Source organism: Taurulus bubalis (assembly GCF_910589615.1).
Source record: "Taurulus bubalis genome assembly, chromosome: 5".
Taxonomy (NCBI): domain Eukaryota; kingdom Metazoa; phylum Chordata; class Actinopteri; order Perciformes; family Cottidae; genus Taurulus; species Taurulus bubalis.
Genome location: NC_136593.1, coordinates 16,444,456 through 16,461,574, shown reverse-complemented (window position 1 = coordinate 16,461,574; position 17,119 = coordinate 16,444,456). Strand labels below are relative to the sequence as shown.

General features: G+C 39.5%; 1 protein-coding gene across 1 annotated transcript in view; it reads left to right on the top strand.

The window, feature by feature from the left end:
• The window catches only part of LOC306736485 (inositol 1,4,5-trisphosphate-gated calcium channel ITPR1), a gene marked incomplete at its 5' end in the record, with an annotated part of 64,593 nt that overhangs the window by 1,637 nt on the left and 45,837 nt on the right, over positions 1-17,119 (top strand). The window contains 6 exons of the mRNA XM_079218130.1: positions 1,217-1,287; positions 11,683-11,792; positions 12,427-12,513; positions 13,408-13,566; positions 15,629-15,727; positions 16,444-16,527. Of these exons, the coding sequence (XP_079074256.1) occupies positions 1,217-1,287; positions 11,683-11,792; positions 12,427-12,513; positions 13,408-13,566; positions 15,629-15,727; positions 16,444-16,527 (610 nt within the window). The remainder of the gene's footprint in view (positions 1-1,216; positions 1,288-11,682; positions 11,793-12,426; positions 12,514-13,407; positions 13,567-15,628; positions 15,728-16,443; positions 16,528-17,119) is intronic.

Below are 17,119 nucleotides of genomic sequence, written 5' to 3'. Positions count from 1 at the left end.
AGGATCTGTTCAATAGGTGTCATGGTAGTATTAATTGCTGGATTAGAAATTATGTGAATAGTCCACATATGCAGTTGCCCGCACACATGTACTGTATGATTTCTTCTGAACACTCTTGGATATTTTCTCTCTTTGTATCCAAGTCTGCAGCCGTGTTCCTTGAGGTGTATAGACTGGAGCAGTAGACAGGTCTGTTTGGACAACTGCAGACATTCCCCGGGAAAAGGCCTGAAATGGATGTGGGATTTGGCCTGTGTCCAGCCAAGTGTTATTCTAAGCCAGTAAAAGTCCAATTTGTCACTAGAAATTCCCGCCTGCCCATAGGTCATCTAATCCGGAATGATTTCATTATAGTGTGGAGCCGCAATGGAGTATTTATTCTGTAGCTCTGCAATAGGTCTTTGTAAAAATAGGAAAGAGTCAGTTTTGAACATGCAAAAGCTTTTTTTGAGATACTTTGTTTTATACTGCACTTCACGTACCCAAGTACAATAGCAATCTAAATACATCTCCATAAATATTTTCAATGGTGCTTAATTGATGAAAATCAAAGCTTATTGATTTATTAATTTGACCTTCAAATCATTGATCAATTTAGTAGTTTTATAAATACTTTAAGCATTTTTAATATTGAGATCATTGCTTTCTTAAATTAGTTTTTTGTTTTATATTGTTGTTAATTAAATAAAAATGTTGACATTAAATTATATAACAGAAATAAATGAGACATGAGTTATTTAGGGTACAACTCAAATCATTGTTTTTTGTGAATATTCTGCTCTGAATATCACTTTCTTGACTCATTACGCATCACAGTTTTACAGAGTCAAAGATGTGATATCTTTTAAATGTCAGTTTACAATCATAAAATACAAAGAAAGACATTTGAGATTATGGAACCACCTAATATGTTAATATTTTTAAGAAAATTCTGAATAAACAAATTCAGGGTTATTTGATATTTTTTTGCAGTTCATGTTCTTTTATTGTTATTCGACTAAATGTTTCACCCCAAGAGTAAATAACAAAAACATCATAACTTGCAATTCTACTCCATTATGAAAACCTGTCATTTGACTGTGACAGTGACAATATATAGATAATATACTTAAACTACTTATCTGTGTATGTTAACAATATGTTAAATAACATGCTCAGCTTTTTAAAACACAGAACTCTGATTGATACTAATGGTATTATGTGTTTATATCCATAGCTTGGTGGATGACCGCTGTGTCGTCCAACCTGACGCGGGAGACCTTAGCAACCCTCCAAAGAAGTTCCGAGGTAAGAGACACAGTTGATCCTTCGTCCTCCTGAGGCCCGACATCATCAGACTAACTGCTGTCTGTTTATACTGTGGCTCTGTGCTGAATGTGTTATGCTGTGTTTCTTTGGTGACAACCACAATATATCTGCCAGCTGGACTTCAAACAGGACTGCCGCTGATAATGTGTGTGTGCGCGCATGTTGTGCATGCATGCTTATGCATCCACACATGTCTTCATAGCTGTGTGTGCACACGTTGCTTGTGGAGGTAGAGGCTGATAAAGAATCTCCTCGGATGTTGATTTGTTGGAAAATGACACGCTTGAAAAGCTGCTTTTTAAACAAAAGCCTTGAGATGCCTCTTTGGGTGAACCCGCTATTATTAGCTCCCATACAGGAAGTGGAACTCATGACCCTCTGTTCTCAGGCTGGAGGTTTATGTCTCTGTGGAGAGGCCTGGCTCGACATTGAACAGAGAATAGGAGGGTATTGAAGGCTTGTGTGGTATATCTTATAGTACAAAATATTAAAAAAACATAGCATTTTTTTTTCTTGGTCACTGCGAAATATTCTAATCCAAAATTGCAATGTTATTGGACTTTTTAGTGGGTATATTCAGGGTAACACATAAAGATGAAATGTATGACCAAAATGTGCTTTTTATTGGCCGTAGATCTGTCAAATCCATTTGACTTAGTGATGTCAAGCAGCTTGACTTCAAAGTGTTGTATCAGTTTGACTTTGAAGCATGTTGGAGAGTGAGCATTCCACACACACGCTTTTAGGGTGATATCTTGCTGTCTCTAGAGTATAAAGATTGCACCGTATTTAGAAAGTTGAAAGCTTTGATCTGAGCAGTGCCCACACCGCTGGTAACCCAGGACAGGTTATCACCGCCGAGAGACAATTACTGTCACCGTGATAAACACCAACTGCTGACTGAAACCTCCACCTCCTGCAACAACAAGAAGGACCAGTCTTTTGCTCTGTCTTTGCTGCTGTGTGTAATTATGTCAACTGTCGAGTGTATTCCATAGACGTGGACCAAGAGGAGGGAATAAGTGTCAAAATAACCCCAGTAGTGGCTCTACTTTTCCAACATCTCTCTTTCCATCCAAACTATGATCTACCATCGTCATACGAGCATAAACAGCTACAGTGTGCAGTCATTGTGTTTGTCTGTAAAAGGGCTCTGAAACCATAAGATTAACTCAGTAATTTAGCTGGACTTTAACAGCATGTTTGCATTTACTGTATGGGACTAGAGGGACGTTATATCATGCACTATCCAAACTGTTTGTATATTTAATTATACAGGAATCTTTTGTCTGGCTAATTTCAGCAGTAAACATGTGATTGTACCGAGGGAGCTGCCTATTGGCTCACTTATGCAGGAAGGGTTTCGCTAATCACGTTGCCTCCTTTAATCTTCCATCCTCCCACACTTTGCTTTCCCTCGCCTCACTTATAAAACTCATCAGTATACGGTTCACTCAAAGGAGGGGCCCTGTTCTTAATCTGACCCACTACAGTGGACTAAATATCTTTAAATTATGGCAGGATATTGTAGATATGTTGTAGATGTTTCGACTTGCCAGTTTTAATTGACGTGCTTTTCAATATTTAGGCAACAAGTACACACACCCAAAAAAAAAATGTGGCTAAAGCTGTGTGTTCAAGAGCTTTATTTGTAATTGTAACAGCATGTCTCTACAACACGTTGGGAAATCCTTCTCCATGTCAGCTGGTCGTGACCAGAAGAGGCCTTCATGTCACTGTGAGAGGCCTCTGGATGTCTACCAGATGTGAAGATGGGTACTATAGGATCATATGGACAAAGACGGCTATAAGAGGTTTCAGTGAAGCCATATAGACTGTTATGTAAAATAGATTGACATGTTTAGGAACAGTGACAAGCTCCTTTTATTTTACACATGAATGGGGAGTACTACTCGGTTTGTTAAACTTGTGTAATTTCTACGGCTCTGAATGAGCTCCATCAAGTTTGAACAAGTAATGCTTGATGATTTATCAGTATTGTCTCAGCCTGGACCTGGAGACTGCAACATGTATCACTGAAAGCCTGTGACACCAAGTGGAGGTGTGCAGTTTGAGAGATGTGTCATTTTACAGGAATGGAGGAACTAATGAATATGCCTTTGGGTGCATTATGTGAAATGTAGTGTTTGGAGCTGTACCCATATTGGGGACTAAAAGTCAGAATTTCCAGCTGCTTCAGTTTTGACCATTCTTTTTAAAAGGTATCACCTTCTAGTCCCCCAACTTCATGAAAGTGCACTATTAAATTACAATACTAAAATGGCGATGCGTATTGCCCTTTTTGGCATAAGAAACAGCCTGCATGCTTTTGTAAAGAGGTATTTACCTAACTTTAGTGAGTTTTGCAAAGAAAAATCAGAGAAAATTATGTCATAAGTATTAGCAGAAGACAATTGGTTTTAATTGTATGCGTGTCATGCCAACCGCAGAGGACTTCAATTCAATATAACTTATTAACATAACAAAACATAACATTATGACTCGTCAAATACAGGTGTAATTAACAATTAATGATGGCTGCTTGTGTCAGGGTTCTGGTATGATGTATGCTGGGTCACTGGTAAATGTAACAGAGACATCATTCGTGTATTTTTGTACCATGACAGACAACATGTTTTTCCTAATTCCATAATGTCTTGCTACAACTGAATACTGTATTCCAATATTTATTGTATACTGTTGCAGTTGCAGTGGATATCTTGACATGCGATGGTAGGAGAAACGGGTGGAAATTCTAAAGTATAAGATGGTGGCATTTTATTTAGTTACTTCAGTTTCAGGGTTGTGGTGTTTTGCATGGTGACACACACTGGGATGGTACTGTTTTTATAATTTATTTTTATTTTTGCAGAGCTGATTATTGTTCCATTAATATCTGTCTTGTTAGGAGATCCAACCATTGTGAGATGTCAATTTTAAGTTAGGACCACAAGTAATGGGGTTTTGTGTTGTGTTGATAATGGAACGCTAGAGCCAAGGAAGAGGGATAATGTGGTTCCTTCTTTCCAGAAACATTGTATTGGTGCGTGGAGGTAGACGCCGGTTGTGTTGATTACATTGAATGCAGCGAGAGTCTGATCCGATAAATCCCAATATGTGCTGTAGGTGTGTGAAAGATCTTGAATAAATCTTGTGTTCGTTTTCCTAGACATGCTGGAGATGTTATGACAGATTTGTATTCCAGAAGTGGTCAGTGGCGGACATGTTGGGGTCTTTTCCCCATTTAACAAAGTTATTCTTCAAGAACATCACAAAATGAATAACTAACTTATTGAATTCATGAATAGATGATTTGTGTTATATGATAAGATGTAGAATATAAATATGAATTGGATAGATAATAAATCATGTTTCAGATGTTTGCATACTTGCATTGAGGGCTCACAATGAACAACAGCAAAGCCAAGTTGTGGAGGTCATGTGAGGAGATTTTCTTTTGAAGTCTGTAGATATTACACCTCCTCAGTTTTTCTCACGCTCTATTTTACCAATAAAATAGTGTACTTTGTAAGGAAAATACTGAATACATAAATTACTTTTCTCAGACTACAACCAAACAAGAAAACAGGGTTTTGAACATCTGCAAACACAGTGTACTTGCATATCTGTATTTTCTCTTCAAACTTTTTTGGGAGCTTCTAATCCGAGTCCTCAGGGTGTCCTCTGGCAGAGCAAACATCATCAAATCGTCATCTTTTCCTCCTCGTTTGGGACGCCTCCTCCGATGTTTGAGAGGGACGCTATGAGGGCACAAGGCCAGACTAGCCATGTCCACATGCAAGGCCTTATACTGTCATTGCTGAGGTATGCATAACATTTCCTCCTAATGTAAACACAAGCACCCTCCATAAAATCACAGTCATGTAGTCTGTATGCATATGCTGAGACATCAGGGGCCTTGCTTTGAATTTCTCTCAGACAGTATTTGAAATGTCATCACACACACAAACCTACACACACTCCGATAGTGTAAGGCAGTAACGATATCAACTAAAAAAGAGATTAAATAAAAGTAAGAAACAAAAACATGCATAACTAGCATCACAAGTTAAAAGCAGCTTTAAATAAATGAGTTTTAAATGCAGTTTTGAAGGTGGCGAGTGATGGAGAATGTCTGAGGTGATGGGGAGAGAGTTCCAGAGGGAGGGGGCAACCATGGAGAAGGCTCTGTCCCCCCAGGTCCGATGCTTGGACAGAGTAAGGGGTTGGGTGAGGAGGTTGGCGGATCTGAGGTGGTGGGTGGGAGCGTGTCGGTGCAGGAGGTCAGAGAGGTAGGAAGGGGTTGAGGGTTGTGAAGGGCTTTGTTGGTGATGAGGAGAATCTTGAACTGGACTCTTTGCTGCATGGGGTACAGTGGAGGTTTTGGAGGACTTGGGTGATGTGGTCTCTGGTGCGGGAGTGGGAGAGCATATGGGCAGCTGTATTCTGGATGTATTGTAGTTTGTTGATGGTTTTGGTGGATGTGCCGCACAGGATGCTGTTGCAGTGGTCCAGTCGAGAGGGGATGACAGTGTGGATGAGTGTTTCTGAGGAGGAGAGGGCTTGACGTGTCGTTCAAAGGGTGAGGGTTGGAACAAAGATGACACCAAGGTTACAGATGTGTGTGGAGGCAGGTGCCATTAATGCAGATGTAGTTATCGGAGGTGAACATTATAGACATATACAAACTCTTAAAGGGAATAAAACATTTAAAACTCACAAACCCCAACAAACCTTGATGCATGTTCTCCTTGCCACCACCTGTCTGAGCAGACTAGTTGGGTAGTTCATCTGAGATGAACACCAGGACCAGCTCTGTCTTTAGTCCCTTCCTCTACTAATAACCACATATATTGCTTTCCTGTCTATTGAGAGAGAAAATGTATTGCAGGAAACAGGGAAGCTGTTATCAGTAGACTCATTTATTGTCTTAGATGCACTAGTAGGTGAGTAGTTGCTTCCTTTATAATATCTCCAACAGGATGAAAACCTTGGAGTGAACAGCAGTTTATACAAGCCAGATCATTGAGGCTATGATTTAACACAGAATAGAAGAAGTATTATGCAATGTGTTTCTCTCGGCCCCTGGCCAGACTGGTGTTGTCTATGATTGCGGAAGATTAGCTCAGATCTCTTGTAGAGGTAATAGCAGCCTCCCTGCTCGTGTTTGAACACTGATGACTTTGTCGTAATTTGCACATTTGTGTCTCACAGCTATCAGGAAAGCAGACTGTCGATGAGATGGACATTTTAATTTCAGGGTCTTTACTTGTTCTGCACCATTGTGAATGATGCAGTCCTGTGTTGTCACACAGGATCTATTTGAAAGTTGCTGGAAAATGTGTGTTGTTGCTTTTCTTACAGTATCAGATTAATATATGCTCATAAAAAATACTGCCCCACAGGTTCAGTAAGTTATCGCTGTTGACTTAACATCGTCTCAGTAGTTTTTGTGGTCGCCCCGGCTACAAGCATCTTCTTTGATCCTCTTAAATCTGGTGAAATTTGTCAGGGACTGCAGGATTTCTTTTATTAGCTTTTTGTTTAAAGAGCTGGTGATCTCACTGAATCATCTGCAGGCCTTGTGCAAGACCACTCAAAGCAGTATTGCATGCATACCACTGAAATACCAGAGAGACGAGGTCTAAAAACTCATTTAAAGCTCTATCCAAACATAATTCATCACATATAAGAAAAGCTTGCTTGTATTATTCATTTTCTTGTTTGTATCTAACTTAATTACCCTGTTAAATATGATTAAATCCAACTAATTTCTCATTAAACAGACATAGTCTATGCATATGCAAATATATTTAATTTCAATATTTAACTACTGGACGCACGATGTCTCATTCATCACTGAAAGGTCCATTCTCAGCCTGTTCACGGAAGGCTCCCCATCACACTTGTGCAATTCATGTATTGGCCATGATTGGCTTCTAAACTAGATGTGATGTCACAAATCACGCCTTTATATAAACTCTAATTTAAGGTGTGGAAAGAGAAAGGTCTGCAGATGAATGTGAAAAGAACCTTTTAGTGTCATCCTCAGCACAGTGAAGTAATTATTACACTTTAGGTGTGATGTAATATAATGCAATAGATTCTCTCTCTCTCTCTCTCATATATATATATATATATATATATATATATATATATATATAAAATTAGGGCTTGTTGTTTATCATCTCATCTGATGCATTATGATGATATTCAGGACTGTAAACGAATAAGCTATTACATATTTTCAGACCAGTTCTATTAAAATGTGGAGTGTCAATACAAAAAAGAAACTGTTACTGTGCTGTGTTGCTCAATAAGATGTTCACTCTTGCTATACAACATGTAATCAGCATGAATCTTCGTCTCTGTTGATGCTTCAAGGCAGAGCCAGCATCTAACACTATCTTCCACAAGTCCCAGTCAGCTCTTCTGTAGTCAGCAGTGTGTGAGCGAGGTTTGTTTAAGAAGGATACTTATTGTGACGACATGACAGCTTTTTTAACATGCTTCATTGTGCCATCATTATGAAGCTCTTTTTACGTGACTCTGCATTCAAATATTCCACATACTGACCACTAATGAATCGAAATCCTGCCTGCAAGTCCTGCATAACTTACTGTATCAGACTTTAATTATATGTGAATGATTGCAGCTGTAGTTGGAGAATTGAGACTGCGTTTCAAGTAACACTTAAGTCACAAAAATTGAGTTGACTTGAACTCCCTGAAAAGCTGACATGACTAGAGACTTGAAGGTCCAAAGTTTAACAACAAAACGGCAAGAAAAAATAATACGGCCTCCATAGCAACACTTAGTTTGGCACATAACCACCCATACACAGCAAATGAGATATAACCTGTTAATTAGTGTGCTTTACCAGTGCTGGAATGTGCCTTTTCCTACCCTCAGAAAGAGCCATGACTTTTGTTTCTATGCAAATTGGCTGCTAGCTGTAGTTTCATAATTAACAGACAGACATGAGAGTAATAGAGTCAATCTCATTACTTCACTTTTTGCAAAATTTCTAACTTTTTGCTCTAATGCTCACTATGTGCAACTTTCATATTTGTGTAGTCTCTGTGGACAAAAGCAGTAGTGTTTCAAGTACCAGATTCCCTTTTTAAATTTTTTTTTTTTTACTGCAGCAGGGTCCGTCCTACTTGTGGTTCTTGACTGCCTCTCATCCCTTCAGTGGGCCCAGCAATATGGCCTGGGTCTCCAGTAGCAGGGGGTCTGTGTTCACTTCCAGCGTGGAGCAGTGGAGCAATGAGCCGGCAAAAGTGATGCTGCTGACGGGAGCTGATCTCTTACCTCCCGTCGTAGCTGCCGTCAGCAGCGGAGCCTGATCTGGGTCTGTCTGGAGCCAGATGGTCGCTGCCAGAGGCCCTGCTGCTGCTGGAGTCTGAGCTGAGGGAGTTTCTGGTGAACCTGCATGATTTTGTGTAGAATCTGACCCCATGGCACCGATGACAAACGTTAAGAATAACTATATACAAATAGCCAAATCTTCTCGCTGATGTTCTTGTTTACTTAAGTCGGTCATAAAGATGCATCGGTATCAAATTGAGACTATTTTATAACCAGTTAAATAATCCTTACAGTTACTTCAAACAGATAGTCCTTTGGTACTGCATTTCATAAGTTGGACATCTTATATGTATGTGACACAGGGTGGGGAACAATGTTTGGTTCAGAGTATGGGTCAAGTTCCAAAAACATTTGATGATACACTACCCAGAAAGCAACTCAATGATGATGACATCATCTAGATTGTTTTCTCAAATACCCTCCAGAGACACAGAAAATGTTATACAACCGTTTGTCTATGTGAAATTGGTGGAGTGTCCCTTTTTATCTTGAGGTCTACGCAATGAAAAGACTTGGTGTCAGCTCTGTAAAAAACTCTAAACATAGGTAGGCATTTAGAGGCCTGAAAGACTTTCAATTAGCTTCCAGTTTCCTTAAAATAGCTGGGACTTGCCCTAAACTAGTGACTGGATTTGCTTTGCCCCAAAGACATAGACACAACACTTATAATGTTTATAGTTTTCCTTATGCACACTTCAGGGCTACATGATTTCAGGTCAGTGTTTGTAAGAGCACGTGGGGCAGCTACTATCAAAGATATTTATTTCAGTGCTTATAACCTGATGTTTATGGGGTGGGGGTTCCGGTATAACTGTCTAAAGTTGGAGGAATGTTAATGAATCATTTGAGTTTTCTGCCCTCTGGACCGATCTCACCACTTCTCCTACCCAGTGATCCCAGAAGGAGTTCTCAGCCCACATTTCAGTTTCACCGAACTGACATGTTTTCTCTCCCAGCTGACTGGGATTAAAGGCAAACGTTCAGAGCAGGCTGATCAACTGTCACACATTGGACTCATTTTGCAGCTGCGAGTGTGTGTATAGAGTTTAATAAAATGGCTGCGTCAAATGATAGGGAAGCTCACTTTATACTATAACTAGTAGTGTACGTGGGTGTTCATTTTTCTTTTTAGATCGTTTTTTGAACATTGTATGCTATAATTTGATAGAGGTAGTGGAGAGAGACAGGCAATGTTGGAAAAGAGGTAGAATGACATCCGAAACGAACTGGGAAACCGCTCACTGCATTTGTGCCTGGGTGTGTTCTTCTTCATTTGGTGTTTAGTCAAAGATGCTAGTTTGATCCAGTTCTGGTGTAAATTAACTTGAGTTTTGCTGACCATATGTGGGATGCCCTAAAATGCATCTGCTCAGTAAAAAGGTCCACTTCGTTTCTTCCTTAAGCTCTGTATGCCCTCTCTCGGTTTCACATTCTTTCACTGTCTTCCTGTATTCCTCTTTTCTCTTTCACTTCCTGTTCCCTGTTGTTCTAGCTGTATTTAAGGTCAGCATAAAGTAAACTGTATCTGATGAAGGCCTGAAGGGGGGGTTGAAGATTTAAAAGATATAGACCATTAACTGGGAGGGAGCGGGTGGTGTGTGTGAAATGGTTAGAGGAATTCAAAAAGTAGAAAGAGGGATGACAGAATATGGAGGGGAGAAGATACAGAGTCCCCACCCTCCTCTCTCGCCCTCTGTCATCCCACTCCCCTTCTCTTGGCTGGCCTTATTTGGTCATGTTACTGGAGAGAGAGAGAGAGAGAGAGAGAGAGAGAGAGAGAGAGAGAGAGAGAGAGAGAGAGAGAGAGAGAGAGAGAGAGAGAGAGAGAGAGAGAGAGAGAGAGAGAGAGAGAGAGAGAGAGAGAGAGAGAGAGAGAGAGAGAGAGAGAGAGAGAGAGAGAGAGAGAGAGAGAGAGAGAGAGAGATCTTTTTTTCTTCTCTTTTCGCCCTCTCAGAATAGAGAGCTTTGGTTTGATGAGAGATGAAGTCAGAGGAAAGTCAGAACTCAGAGGGAGGAGTCACTGATGAAGTTTAACTTTGTCATTGTACTTAATGTGTTCTGGTTAACCGTGAGCAAAACTAAACTTTCAGCCGGGGGTAAACGTGTCTGTGTGCTTCAGTTGCACTTGTGCAGCTGGTTACAGAAGAGGAAGTCCTTTGGGACAGAAGAGGAACTCTGTTATTCTAAAACTGTGTCAACATGCAAATTGAGGGAATGTTTTCCCTGCTGGCTAGTTTCTACGGTCTCTATGAAAATGAGCAGCACAATCAGAGACTTGCTGACGACGGCATCGCATGGTTGCTGAGGTTACGCACTTTGACTAACCACAGGATGTAACTACATATTACTATACTTGTGTATATATGGCTGAGTGCACTCTCACACACACATGGACACGAACACAAACGCATGCTTTCCTGTCCCTCATTCCTCCTCTCCGAGGCAGACGAAGCCATTCAGGAGAATAGTGAATATCTTTTTAAAGGGCAAGCACACGCGCACAGAGAAGAGTGTGTGAAAATAGTGTGTTTATACTGTTTGGTTATTAGGTCTTTGAATACATCACATGTGAGAGAGGGGGTCATTCATTAGGTTAAGCCGGTCGTGTATTTTTCATGTGTGTTTATTGAAGATCTTGTATCGTCTTGTTTTAGCAACTGTGCTGTTGCTGTGACTCGTCTCCCACACTGCAGCTCTGACATGTTCAGGCTGCATTCACAACAGTGCATCAACATAATTATTCACAATCTGTCTGTCTTCCTCCATCTCTTTTTTTCTATGTAATTCAGTTTATTTTGTATAGCCCAAAATCACAAACTACAAATTTGACTCGGAAGGCTTTACAATCTTTACACATACGACATCCCTGTCCCAGGACCTCACATCGGATCAGGAAAAACTCCCCCAAAAATAAAAATAAAACGTTCACAGAGAAAAAAGGAAGAAACCTGTACTAATCTCTATCCATGTATCTTGGCCTCCTATTTATTTCTCTCTGCCCAGACTGTCTGTTCAGACTGTGTCCCATGAACCGCTACTCGGCCCAGAAGCAGTTCTGGAAGGCGGCGAAGCCCGGAGGGAACACGGACACGGTGCTCCTCAACAAGCTCCATGTAAGTGAGGCGACGACACTTCCCCCTCCTGTCAGTCACACTCCAGACCATTGAAGTAACGCCACATACAGACCTGTCCTCGGGACTCACGAGGGAACGAGACGGGCACGTTTTCTGAAGATTTGGATCTTCAAATGTAAATGGTGGATCTGGTCGAAGCAGCACAGTGAATGTGTGGAAATGTTCACTCTGGACTACAGTTTAAAATTCTACACCAGCAAATATACATAATGACTTTGAAATCTGCTCTTAAAGTCCTTTTATAGACTTTTCACTCATTCTGTCCTACCTTTCTGCCCTCTACACTCTACTTTCTCTCTTTCTGCTTGGATACAATACCATTTAAAGCAATCTACTATCTGACCACCCAGTCATAAAATGAAAGACTGAAATCTTTCCTGTGTTTCCATGGAGACATGAGCCAGAATTTCCGGCTAAACGTCTCGTGAAGCGTTTGCTTTTGGCTAACTACTTTCTTACTACTATACTGTTTTGTTTTTTTTAGCAGCTAACCAATCATATTACTTCTGATTGCATCACTGTGTATAACTGTTATCAATTAACAATGTTGCAGATTGTGGGTGTGATAAATACATAATTTTATATTCATTTTGATCTCTTTCTTGCCTTTCAGCATGCAGCTGACTTGGAGAAAAAGCAAAATGACTCTGAAAACAAAAAGCTGCTTGGAACAGTAATTCAGTATGGGAATGTCATCCAGGTTTGTTCTTCTGAAATGGTCATCATCATTATGGTATTAGTCAAATGAGATTAGATTTATTTGCCACCATTTATTTGATTAAACTGAGATGGCACTGACATGTCATTAATTAAAGAAGGTGATTTAATCTCACCTTTCTATCTTAAATTTGAAATATGCCTCAACTTAAATCCATGTTGAGCGTGCTCCCCAACATTAACCATTGAATAAAACATTTTAACCATAAATTGCGTGTTCTATTATTAAAATGTTGTGAACTTTAGCATAATCCCAATACAAATGAAAGCGGCTGAAACCACCTGCAGTCATAGTCAAACCACTAATTTTAATAATACAAATATACTGCAACACATCCTGAACAGAGAATACTGGAAGCAGGACTCAACACACATATGCAGTCATAATATAACATGTAGAAAACTTACACAGTTAAATTTGGCGGCCCCTGTGGACCAAAGTGGTAGTGTTCCTCATCACCAGGGTCCCTTTTAGAAAACCTCCCATTTTACTGCAGCAGAGTCTGACAGTCTGCCTAATAACTACATAGAAATAGAAAATCTTCTCAGTGATGGTCTTGTTTAATTATGTCGGTTATATAGAGGCATAAGTATTAAATTGAGACCGTTTCATAATCAGTTAAAAGTTTCTAACACTAACTAGTAATATGACTTTCAGTGTCATTCTGCAGGCAATCCTTGTTTGGATTTATCTCACCTATTGTGTGACATTGGTTTACTAAAAAACCCTTATGACAGTTAGTTTCTCGCAGTGCCCTAAATGCAAACGTCATTCTTCTAGTCGGTACACTTTTAGAAGCTCTTACTTCTTACCTCACATTTCCGAATGCCTGTTTGTTTGTATTTTCTTACATTGTATCTGGATTGTTCTGCTCAGCTCCTCCACCTGAAAAGCAACAAATACCTGACAGTGAACAAGCGTCTGCCTGCGCTGTTGGAGAAGAACGCCATGAGGGTGATGTTGGACACCGCTGGAAATGAAGGCTCCTGGTTCTACATCCAGCCCTTCTACAAACTACGCTCCATCGGGGACAGTGTGAGTCATCACATGTACACGTGTCTGTGGGAGTGGTGCATTGTGGAGATCACCATGCAGTGTGTCATCACCGTCAGGCAAAGCAAAGGACTGAATCATGCCTGGGATGATGAATATTTTACGTCAAATATGTGTACTTTTTAAAATACAATAGCAGTAGGACACTTCTCTCTTTTAAAATGTAGTTGCTCATTTACATATACAGCAGTAAATTTGTATTATAAGGTTAAAACCGCATAATAAAGCTCCAGACCTTAAGAGCACAGGTCTTCTTTACACAGGTCTTCTTAGCCTCAATGTGAGGATCTCGCTGATCACGTATATCCTTGGATGGACCTGTGCCAGCCCCCAATCTGTGTTAACCTGCTCACAAAGCTCTTGTTGGCATAAGCTTGTCTTCCCTCAAGCAGGAAGTAGTGGGCTGGTGCCCAAGGACAAAATTAACTACAAGTGTCTCAGATAAACTCCTCTGAAATTAGTCATGGCACAAGGCCTAAGCAGCAGGCCTTGGATAAAAACTAAGATTGGAGGCACTCCATCCCTGCTGAGAAAAGACAGAGGACAGTAGCATGCAAATAGATACTGATGCTCTCCTAACGTTACAGATTAAATGTTGAGTACATGGATGCAAATAGGATGCACTGTACTCATGGTAGACGTATACATTGTGCTCTGATAGAGTAGGAATGGCTAAATACAGTGAATGATTTAAAAAAAAAAAATATCCAAACGGATAAGTCAAACTCAATAAAATACATACAAATACAGTTAAGTCCAAACTCAGATCCAGGTAGTTCATTATGTTGTTTTGATCAAACATCATGGTCCTGATCAGAGGTGTCAAAAGTATTCATATTCATTACTCAAGTAGAAGTATCGATACTAGGGTTTAAAAATACTTCTGTAAAAGTTGAAGTATCAACTCAAGCCTTTTACTTTTTAAAAGTGTAAAAGTACTGGTTTCAAAACTACTTAAAAGTATAAAAGTAAAAGTAATGTAAGGGGGATTTTTTTTTCCATTAAGGACAAACTCTTAAGCCGCGTCTCAGGGGCCTATAGTGCACTACCCCACCTCTCCCCAAAACAATCATTTTTATAAAGGACATAATGACTAAAATGTTATGTTGAAAAATGTGGGATGCACTAGGCTACCCGTTTCAGCTGCATATATGCCAATTTAAAATGATCACATTTTATTATAATGCAAATACATTAAAGTACTATATGTGTACTACTGAGCATTAACATGCGTTTCATAGAGCGGAAGACATGATAACTGGTTGCCTATAAGTATTAGTGATTAGTAATAGTGCAAAATAGGCGGCGGCGACGACTCCGACACAAACACTTAAAGCTGTGGTTCTCAAACCTTTTCTGTAAATAACATAATTGTGTGACTCATCTGTGCTCTTATAAATAACAGAATAAAGACAATTGCAATCACTTTCAAGTAAATCAGATTGCCCCATCAGACAATGTTTTGTGTAAGTTCTATCTGTGCAAAAAATAACTCATATTTAGTTACTACTAAATAGCCCATTGTGGAAAACAAAAAGCTTTTGATTCCTCTACACATATGTTATAAACAGGATTGTAGATTTGATACGGCCTCTCTCAATTCATGCTCAATATTGAGCTTAGATCTGTTTTTTTATTTTGAGAAACGCAACAGCAGGAAAAGACGAGCTCACGGAGACTTCTGGCAAAACGGCAAAAGAAATCGCGTTGAGTCGCACATACGCAAGCGTAACCTGCTACCGGCGTACCGCAACCATTTACCCGAAAGTACAGGCATTTGTCCATGTATTTATTGATATATTTTTACTGATATTTATATGACTTGAAATGAAAAATAAATACTCCAGTAAAGTATAGATACCCAAAATTTATACTTAAGTAAAGTAACAAAGTATTTGTACTTCGTTACTTGACACCTCTGGTCCTGATAGCTTTCCACTTCCTTAAATAACTCTGCTTGTGCCAAGATCACAAGGAATAACTTTTGTTTCCGTTGTATATGTTGACATTATTTGATTGTGTCTGTTTTTGCATGTGACTGCAGGTGGTGATCGGGGACAAAGTGGTCCTTAACCCAGTGAATGCTGGTCAGCCGCTCCATGCCAGCACACACCAGCTAGTGGATAATCCAGGATGCAATGAGGTTTGGCTAAACTGTTTCAATTTGTCTTCCCTCCTCAGATGTGTCTGTGGGATTGTTGGAAACTCAGCATGGCTTTTTTCTCATAACCGCTGCTGGGTTATTAACTGTCTGATGTGAAACACTCCAGCATTGTTAAGGACTGGGCTACAGCTAACTCTGCATTTGGAAGGTCTCATATCAGCTACTAACAACATATTGCATCAAAGTGCAGAAACACAGACCGCGTGGTCTGATTTAGGGAAGTTGTGCAATTTGTCCTGTTTACCAAGAGTGAGTCAAGCTCCTTCATTTTCTTTAATTAAGTTTAAAGATGTGCAAGAATGGCAGCGCAAATAATGGATGTTTATGACAGCAAGTGGCAACTTAACAAAGGAAAGAAGTTATACATTTTTCAATGTTCAACTTATTATACTTCTCTGCAAGTACATGAAGTACACAAACATGGTAAAGTTAATAAAATATTATTTCTGCTGCCTTGACTGTGGCACATGTAAAAAGAAGGTGGATTTATTTATTTTTATTCAGCAATGTATCAATCTTTAGACACATTTTTGTGTTCGGATCCTTTCTTCATCCCTCATCATCCATGATTTTTTTTCTCAGCAGGTACTGAGGAAAAACTAAATCTCCACAAACACTAAACTATCCCTCTAATCTCGGCAGGGTTATAATATTCTACCTGCAGTCACGTCGAGCTCTGATTGTTTGTTTTTCAGGTGAACTCGGTCAACTGCAACACCAGCTGGAAGATTGTCTTGTTTATGAAATGGGGCGACAATCAAGAGATCATCCTAAAAGGGGTTTGTAGCTATCTATTAGTATGCTTTTACAGACTTGGTACAAAACACATTTATATTTAATAACACACATACAATACATATCAAGTAAAACAATACAGAGAAAACAAAGGGAAATATAATCAGTGGTCAATAATGTTTCTTGCGAGCATTTTTAAAGCTCACTTACATGCTCTCATTGTCATACAAGAGGTGTTGCATAATGAGCTGAGTGGGCGGGTTGCTTTTGGTTGTTTTCAGTTCAGTATTATTTGTGTACATATGTGCTTTCAGATGATGTCTGGTTGTTGGTTATTCAACAACACTAGATTAGGAGCTATAACGCCATAAATAACCACAGCTACAGTGATGGTCACTTCAAAATATGTGCCAAATTGTGAATAAATTAAATTAATTTTGGAACATATGAAGTAGTAAAACTGTTGTCTACCCACATTGATCAGATGAGGTTGACAGGGATCTTAATTATTTTGTAAATATGAATTGGAATAGCTTGTGGTTTCTTACTAGAAATACTTACTATTGGGTAATTATTTGGTGTGTATGGTTATACTGATTTATTTTTGACAGTAACACATGTTCTCCCTCTCTCCAG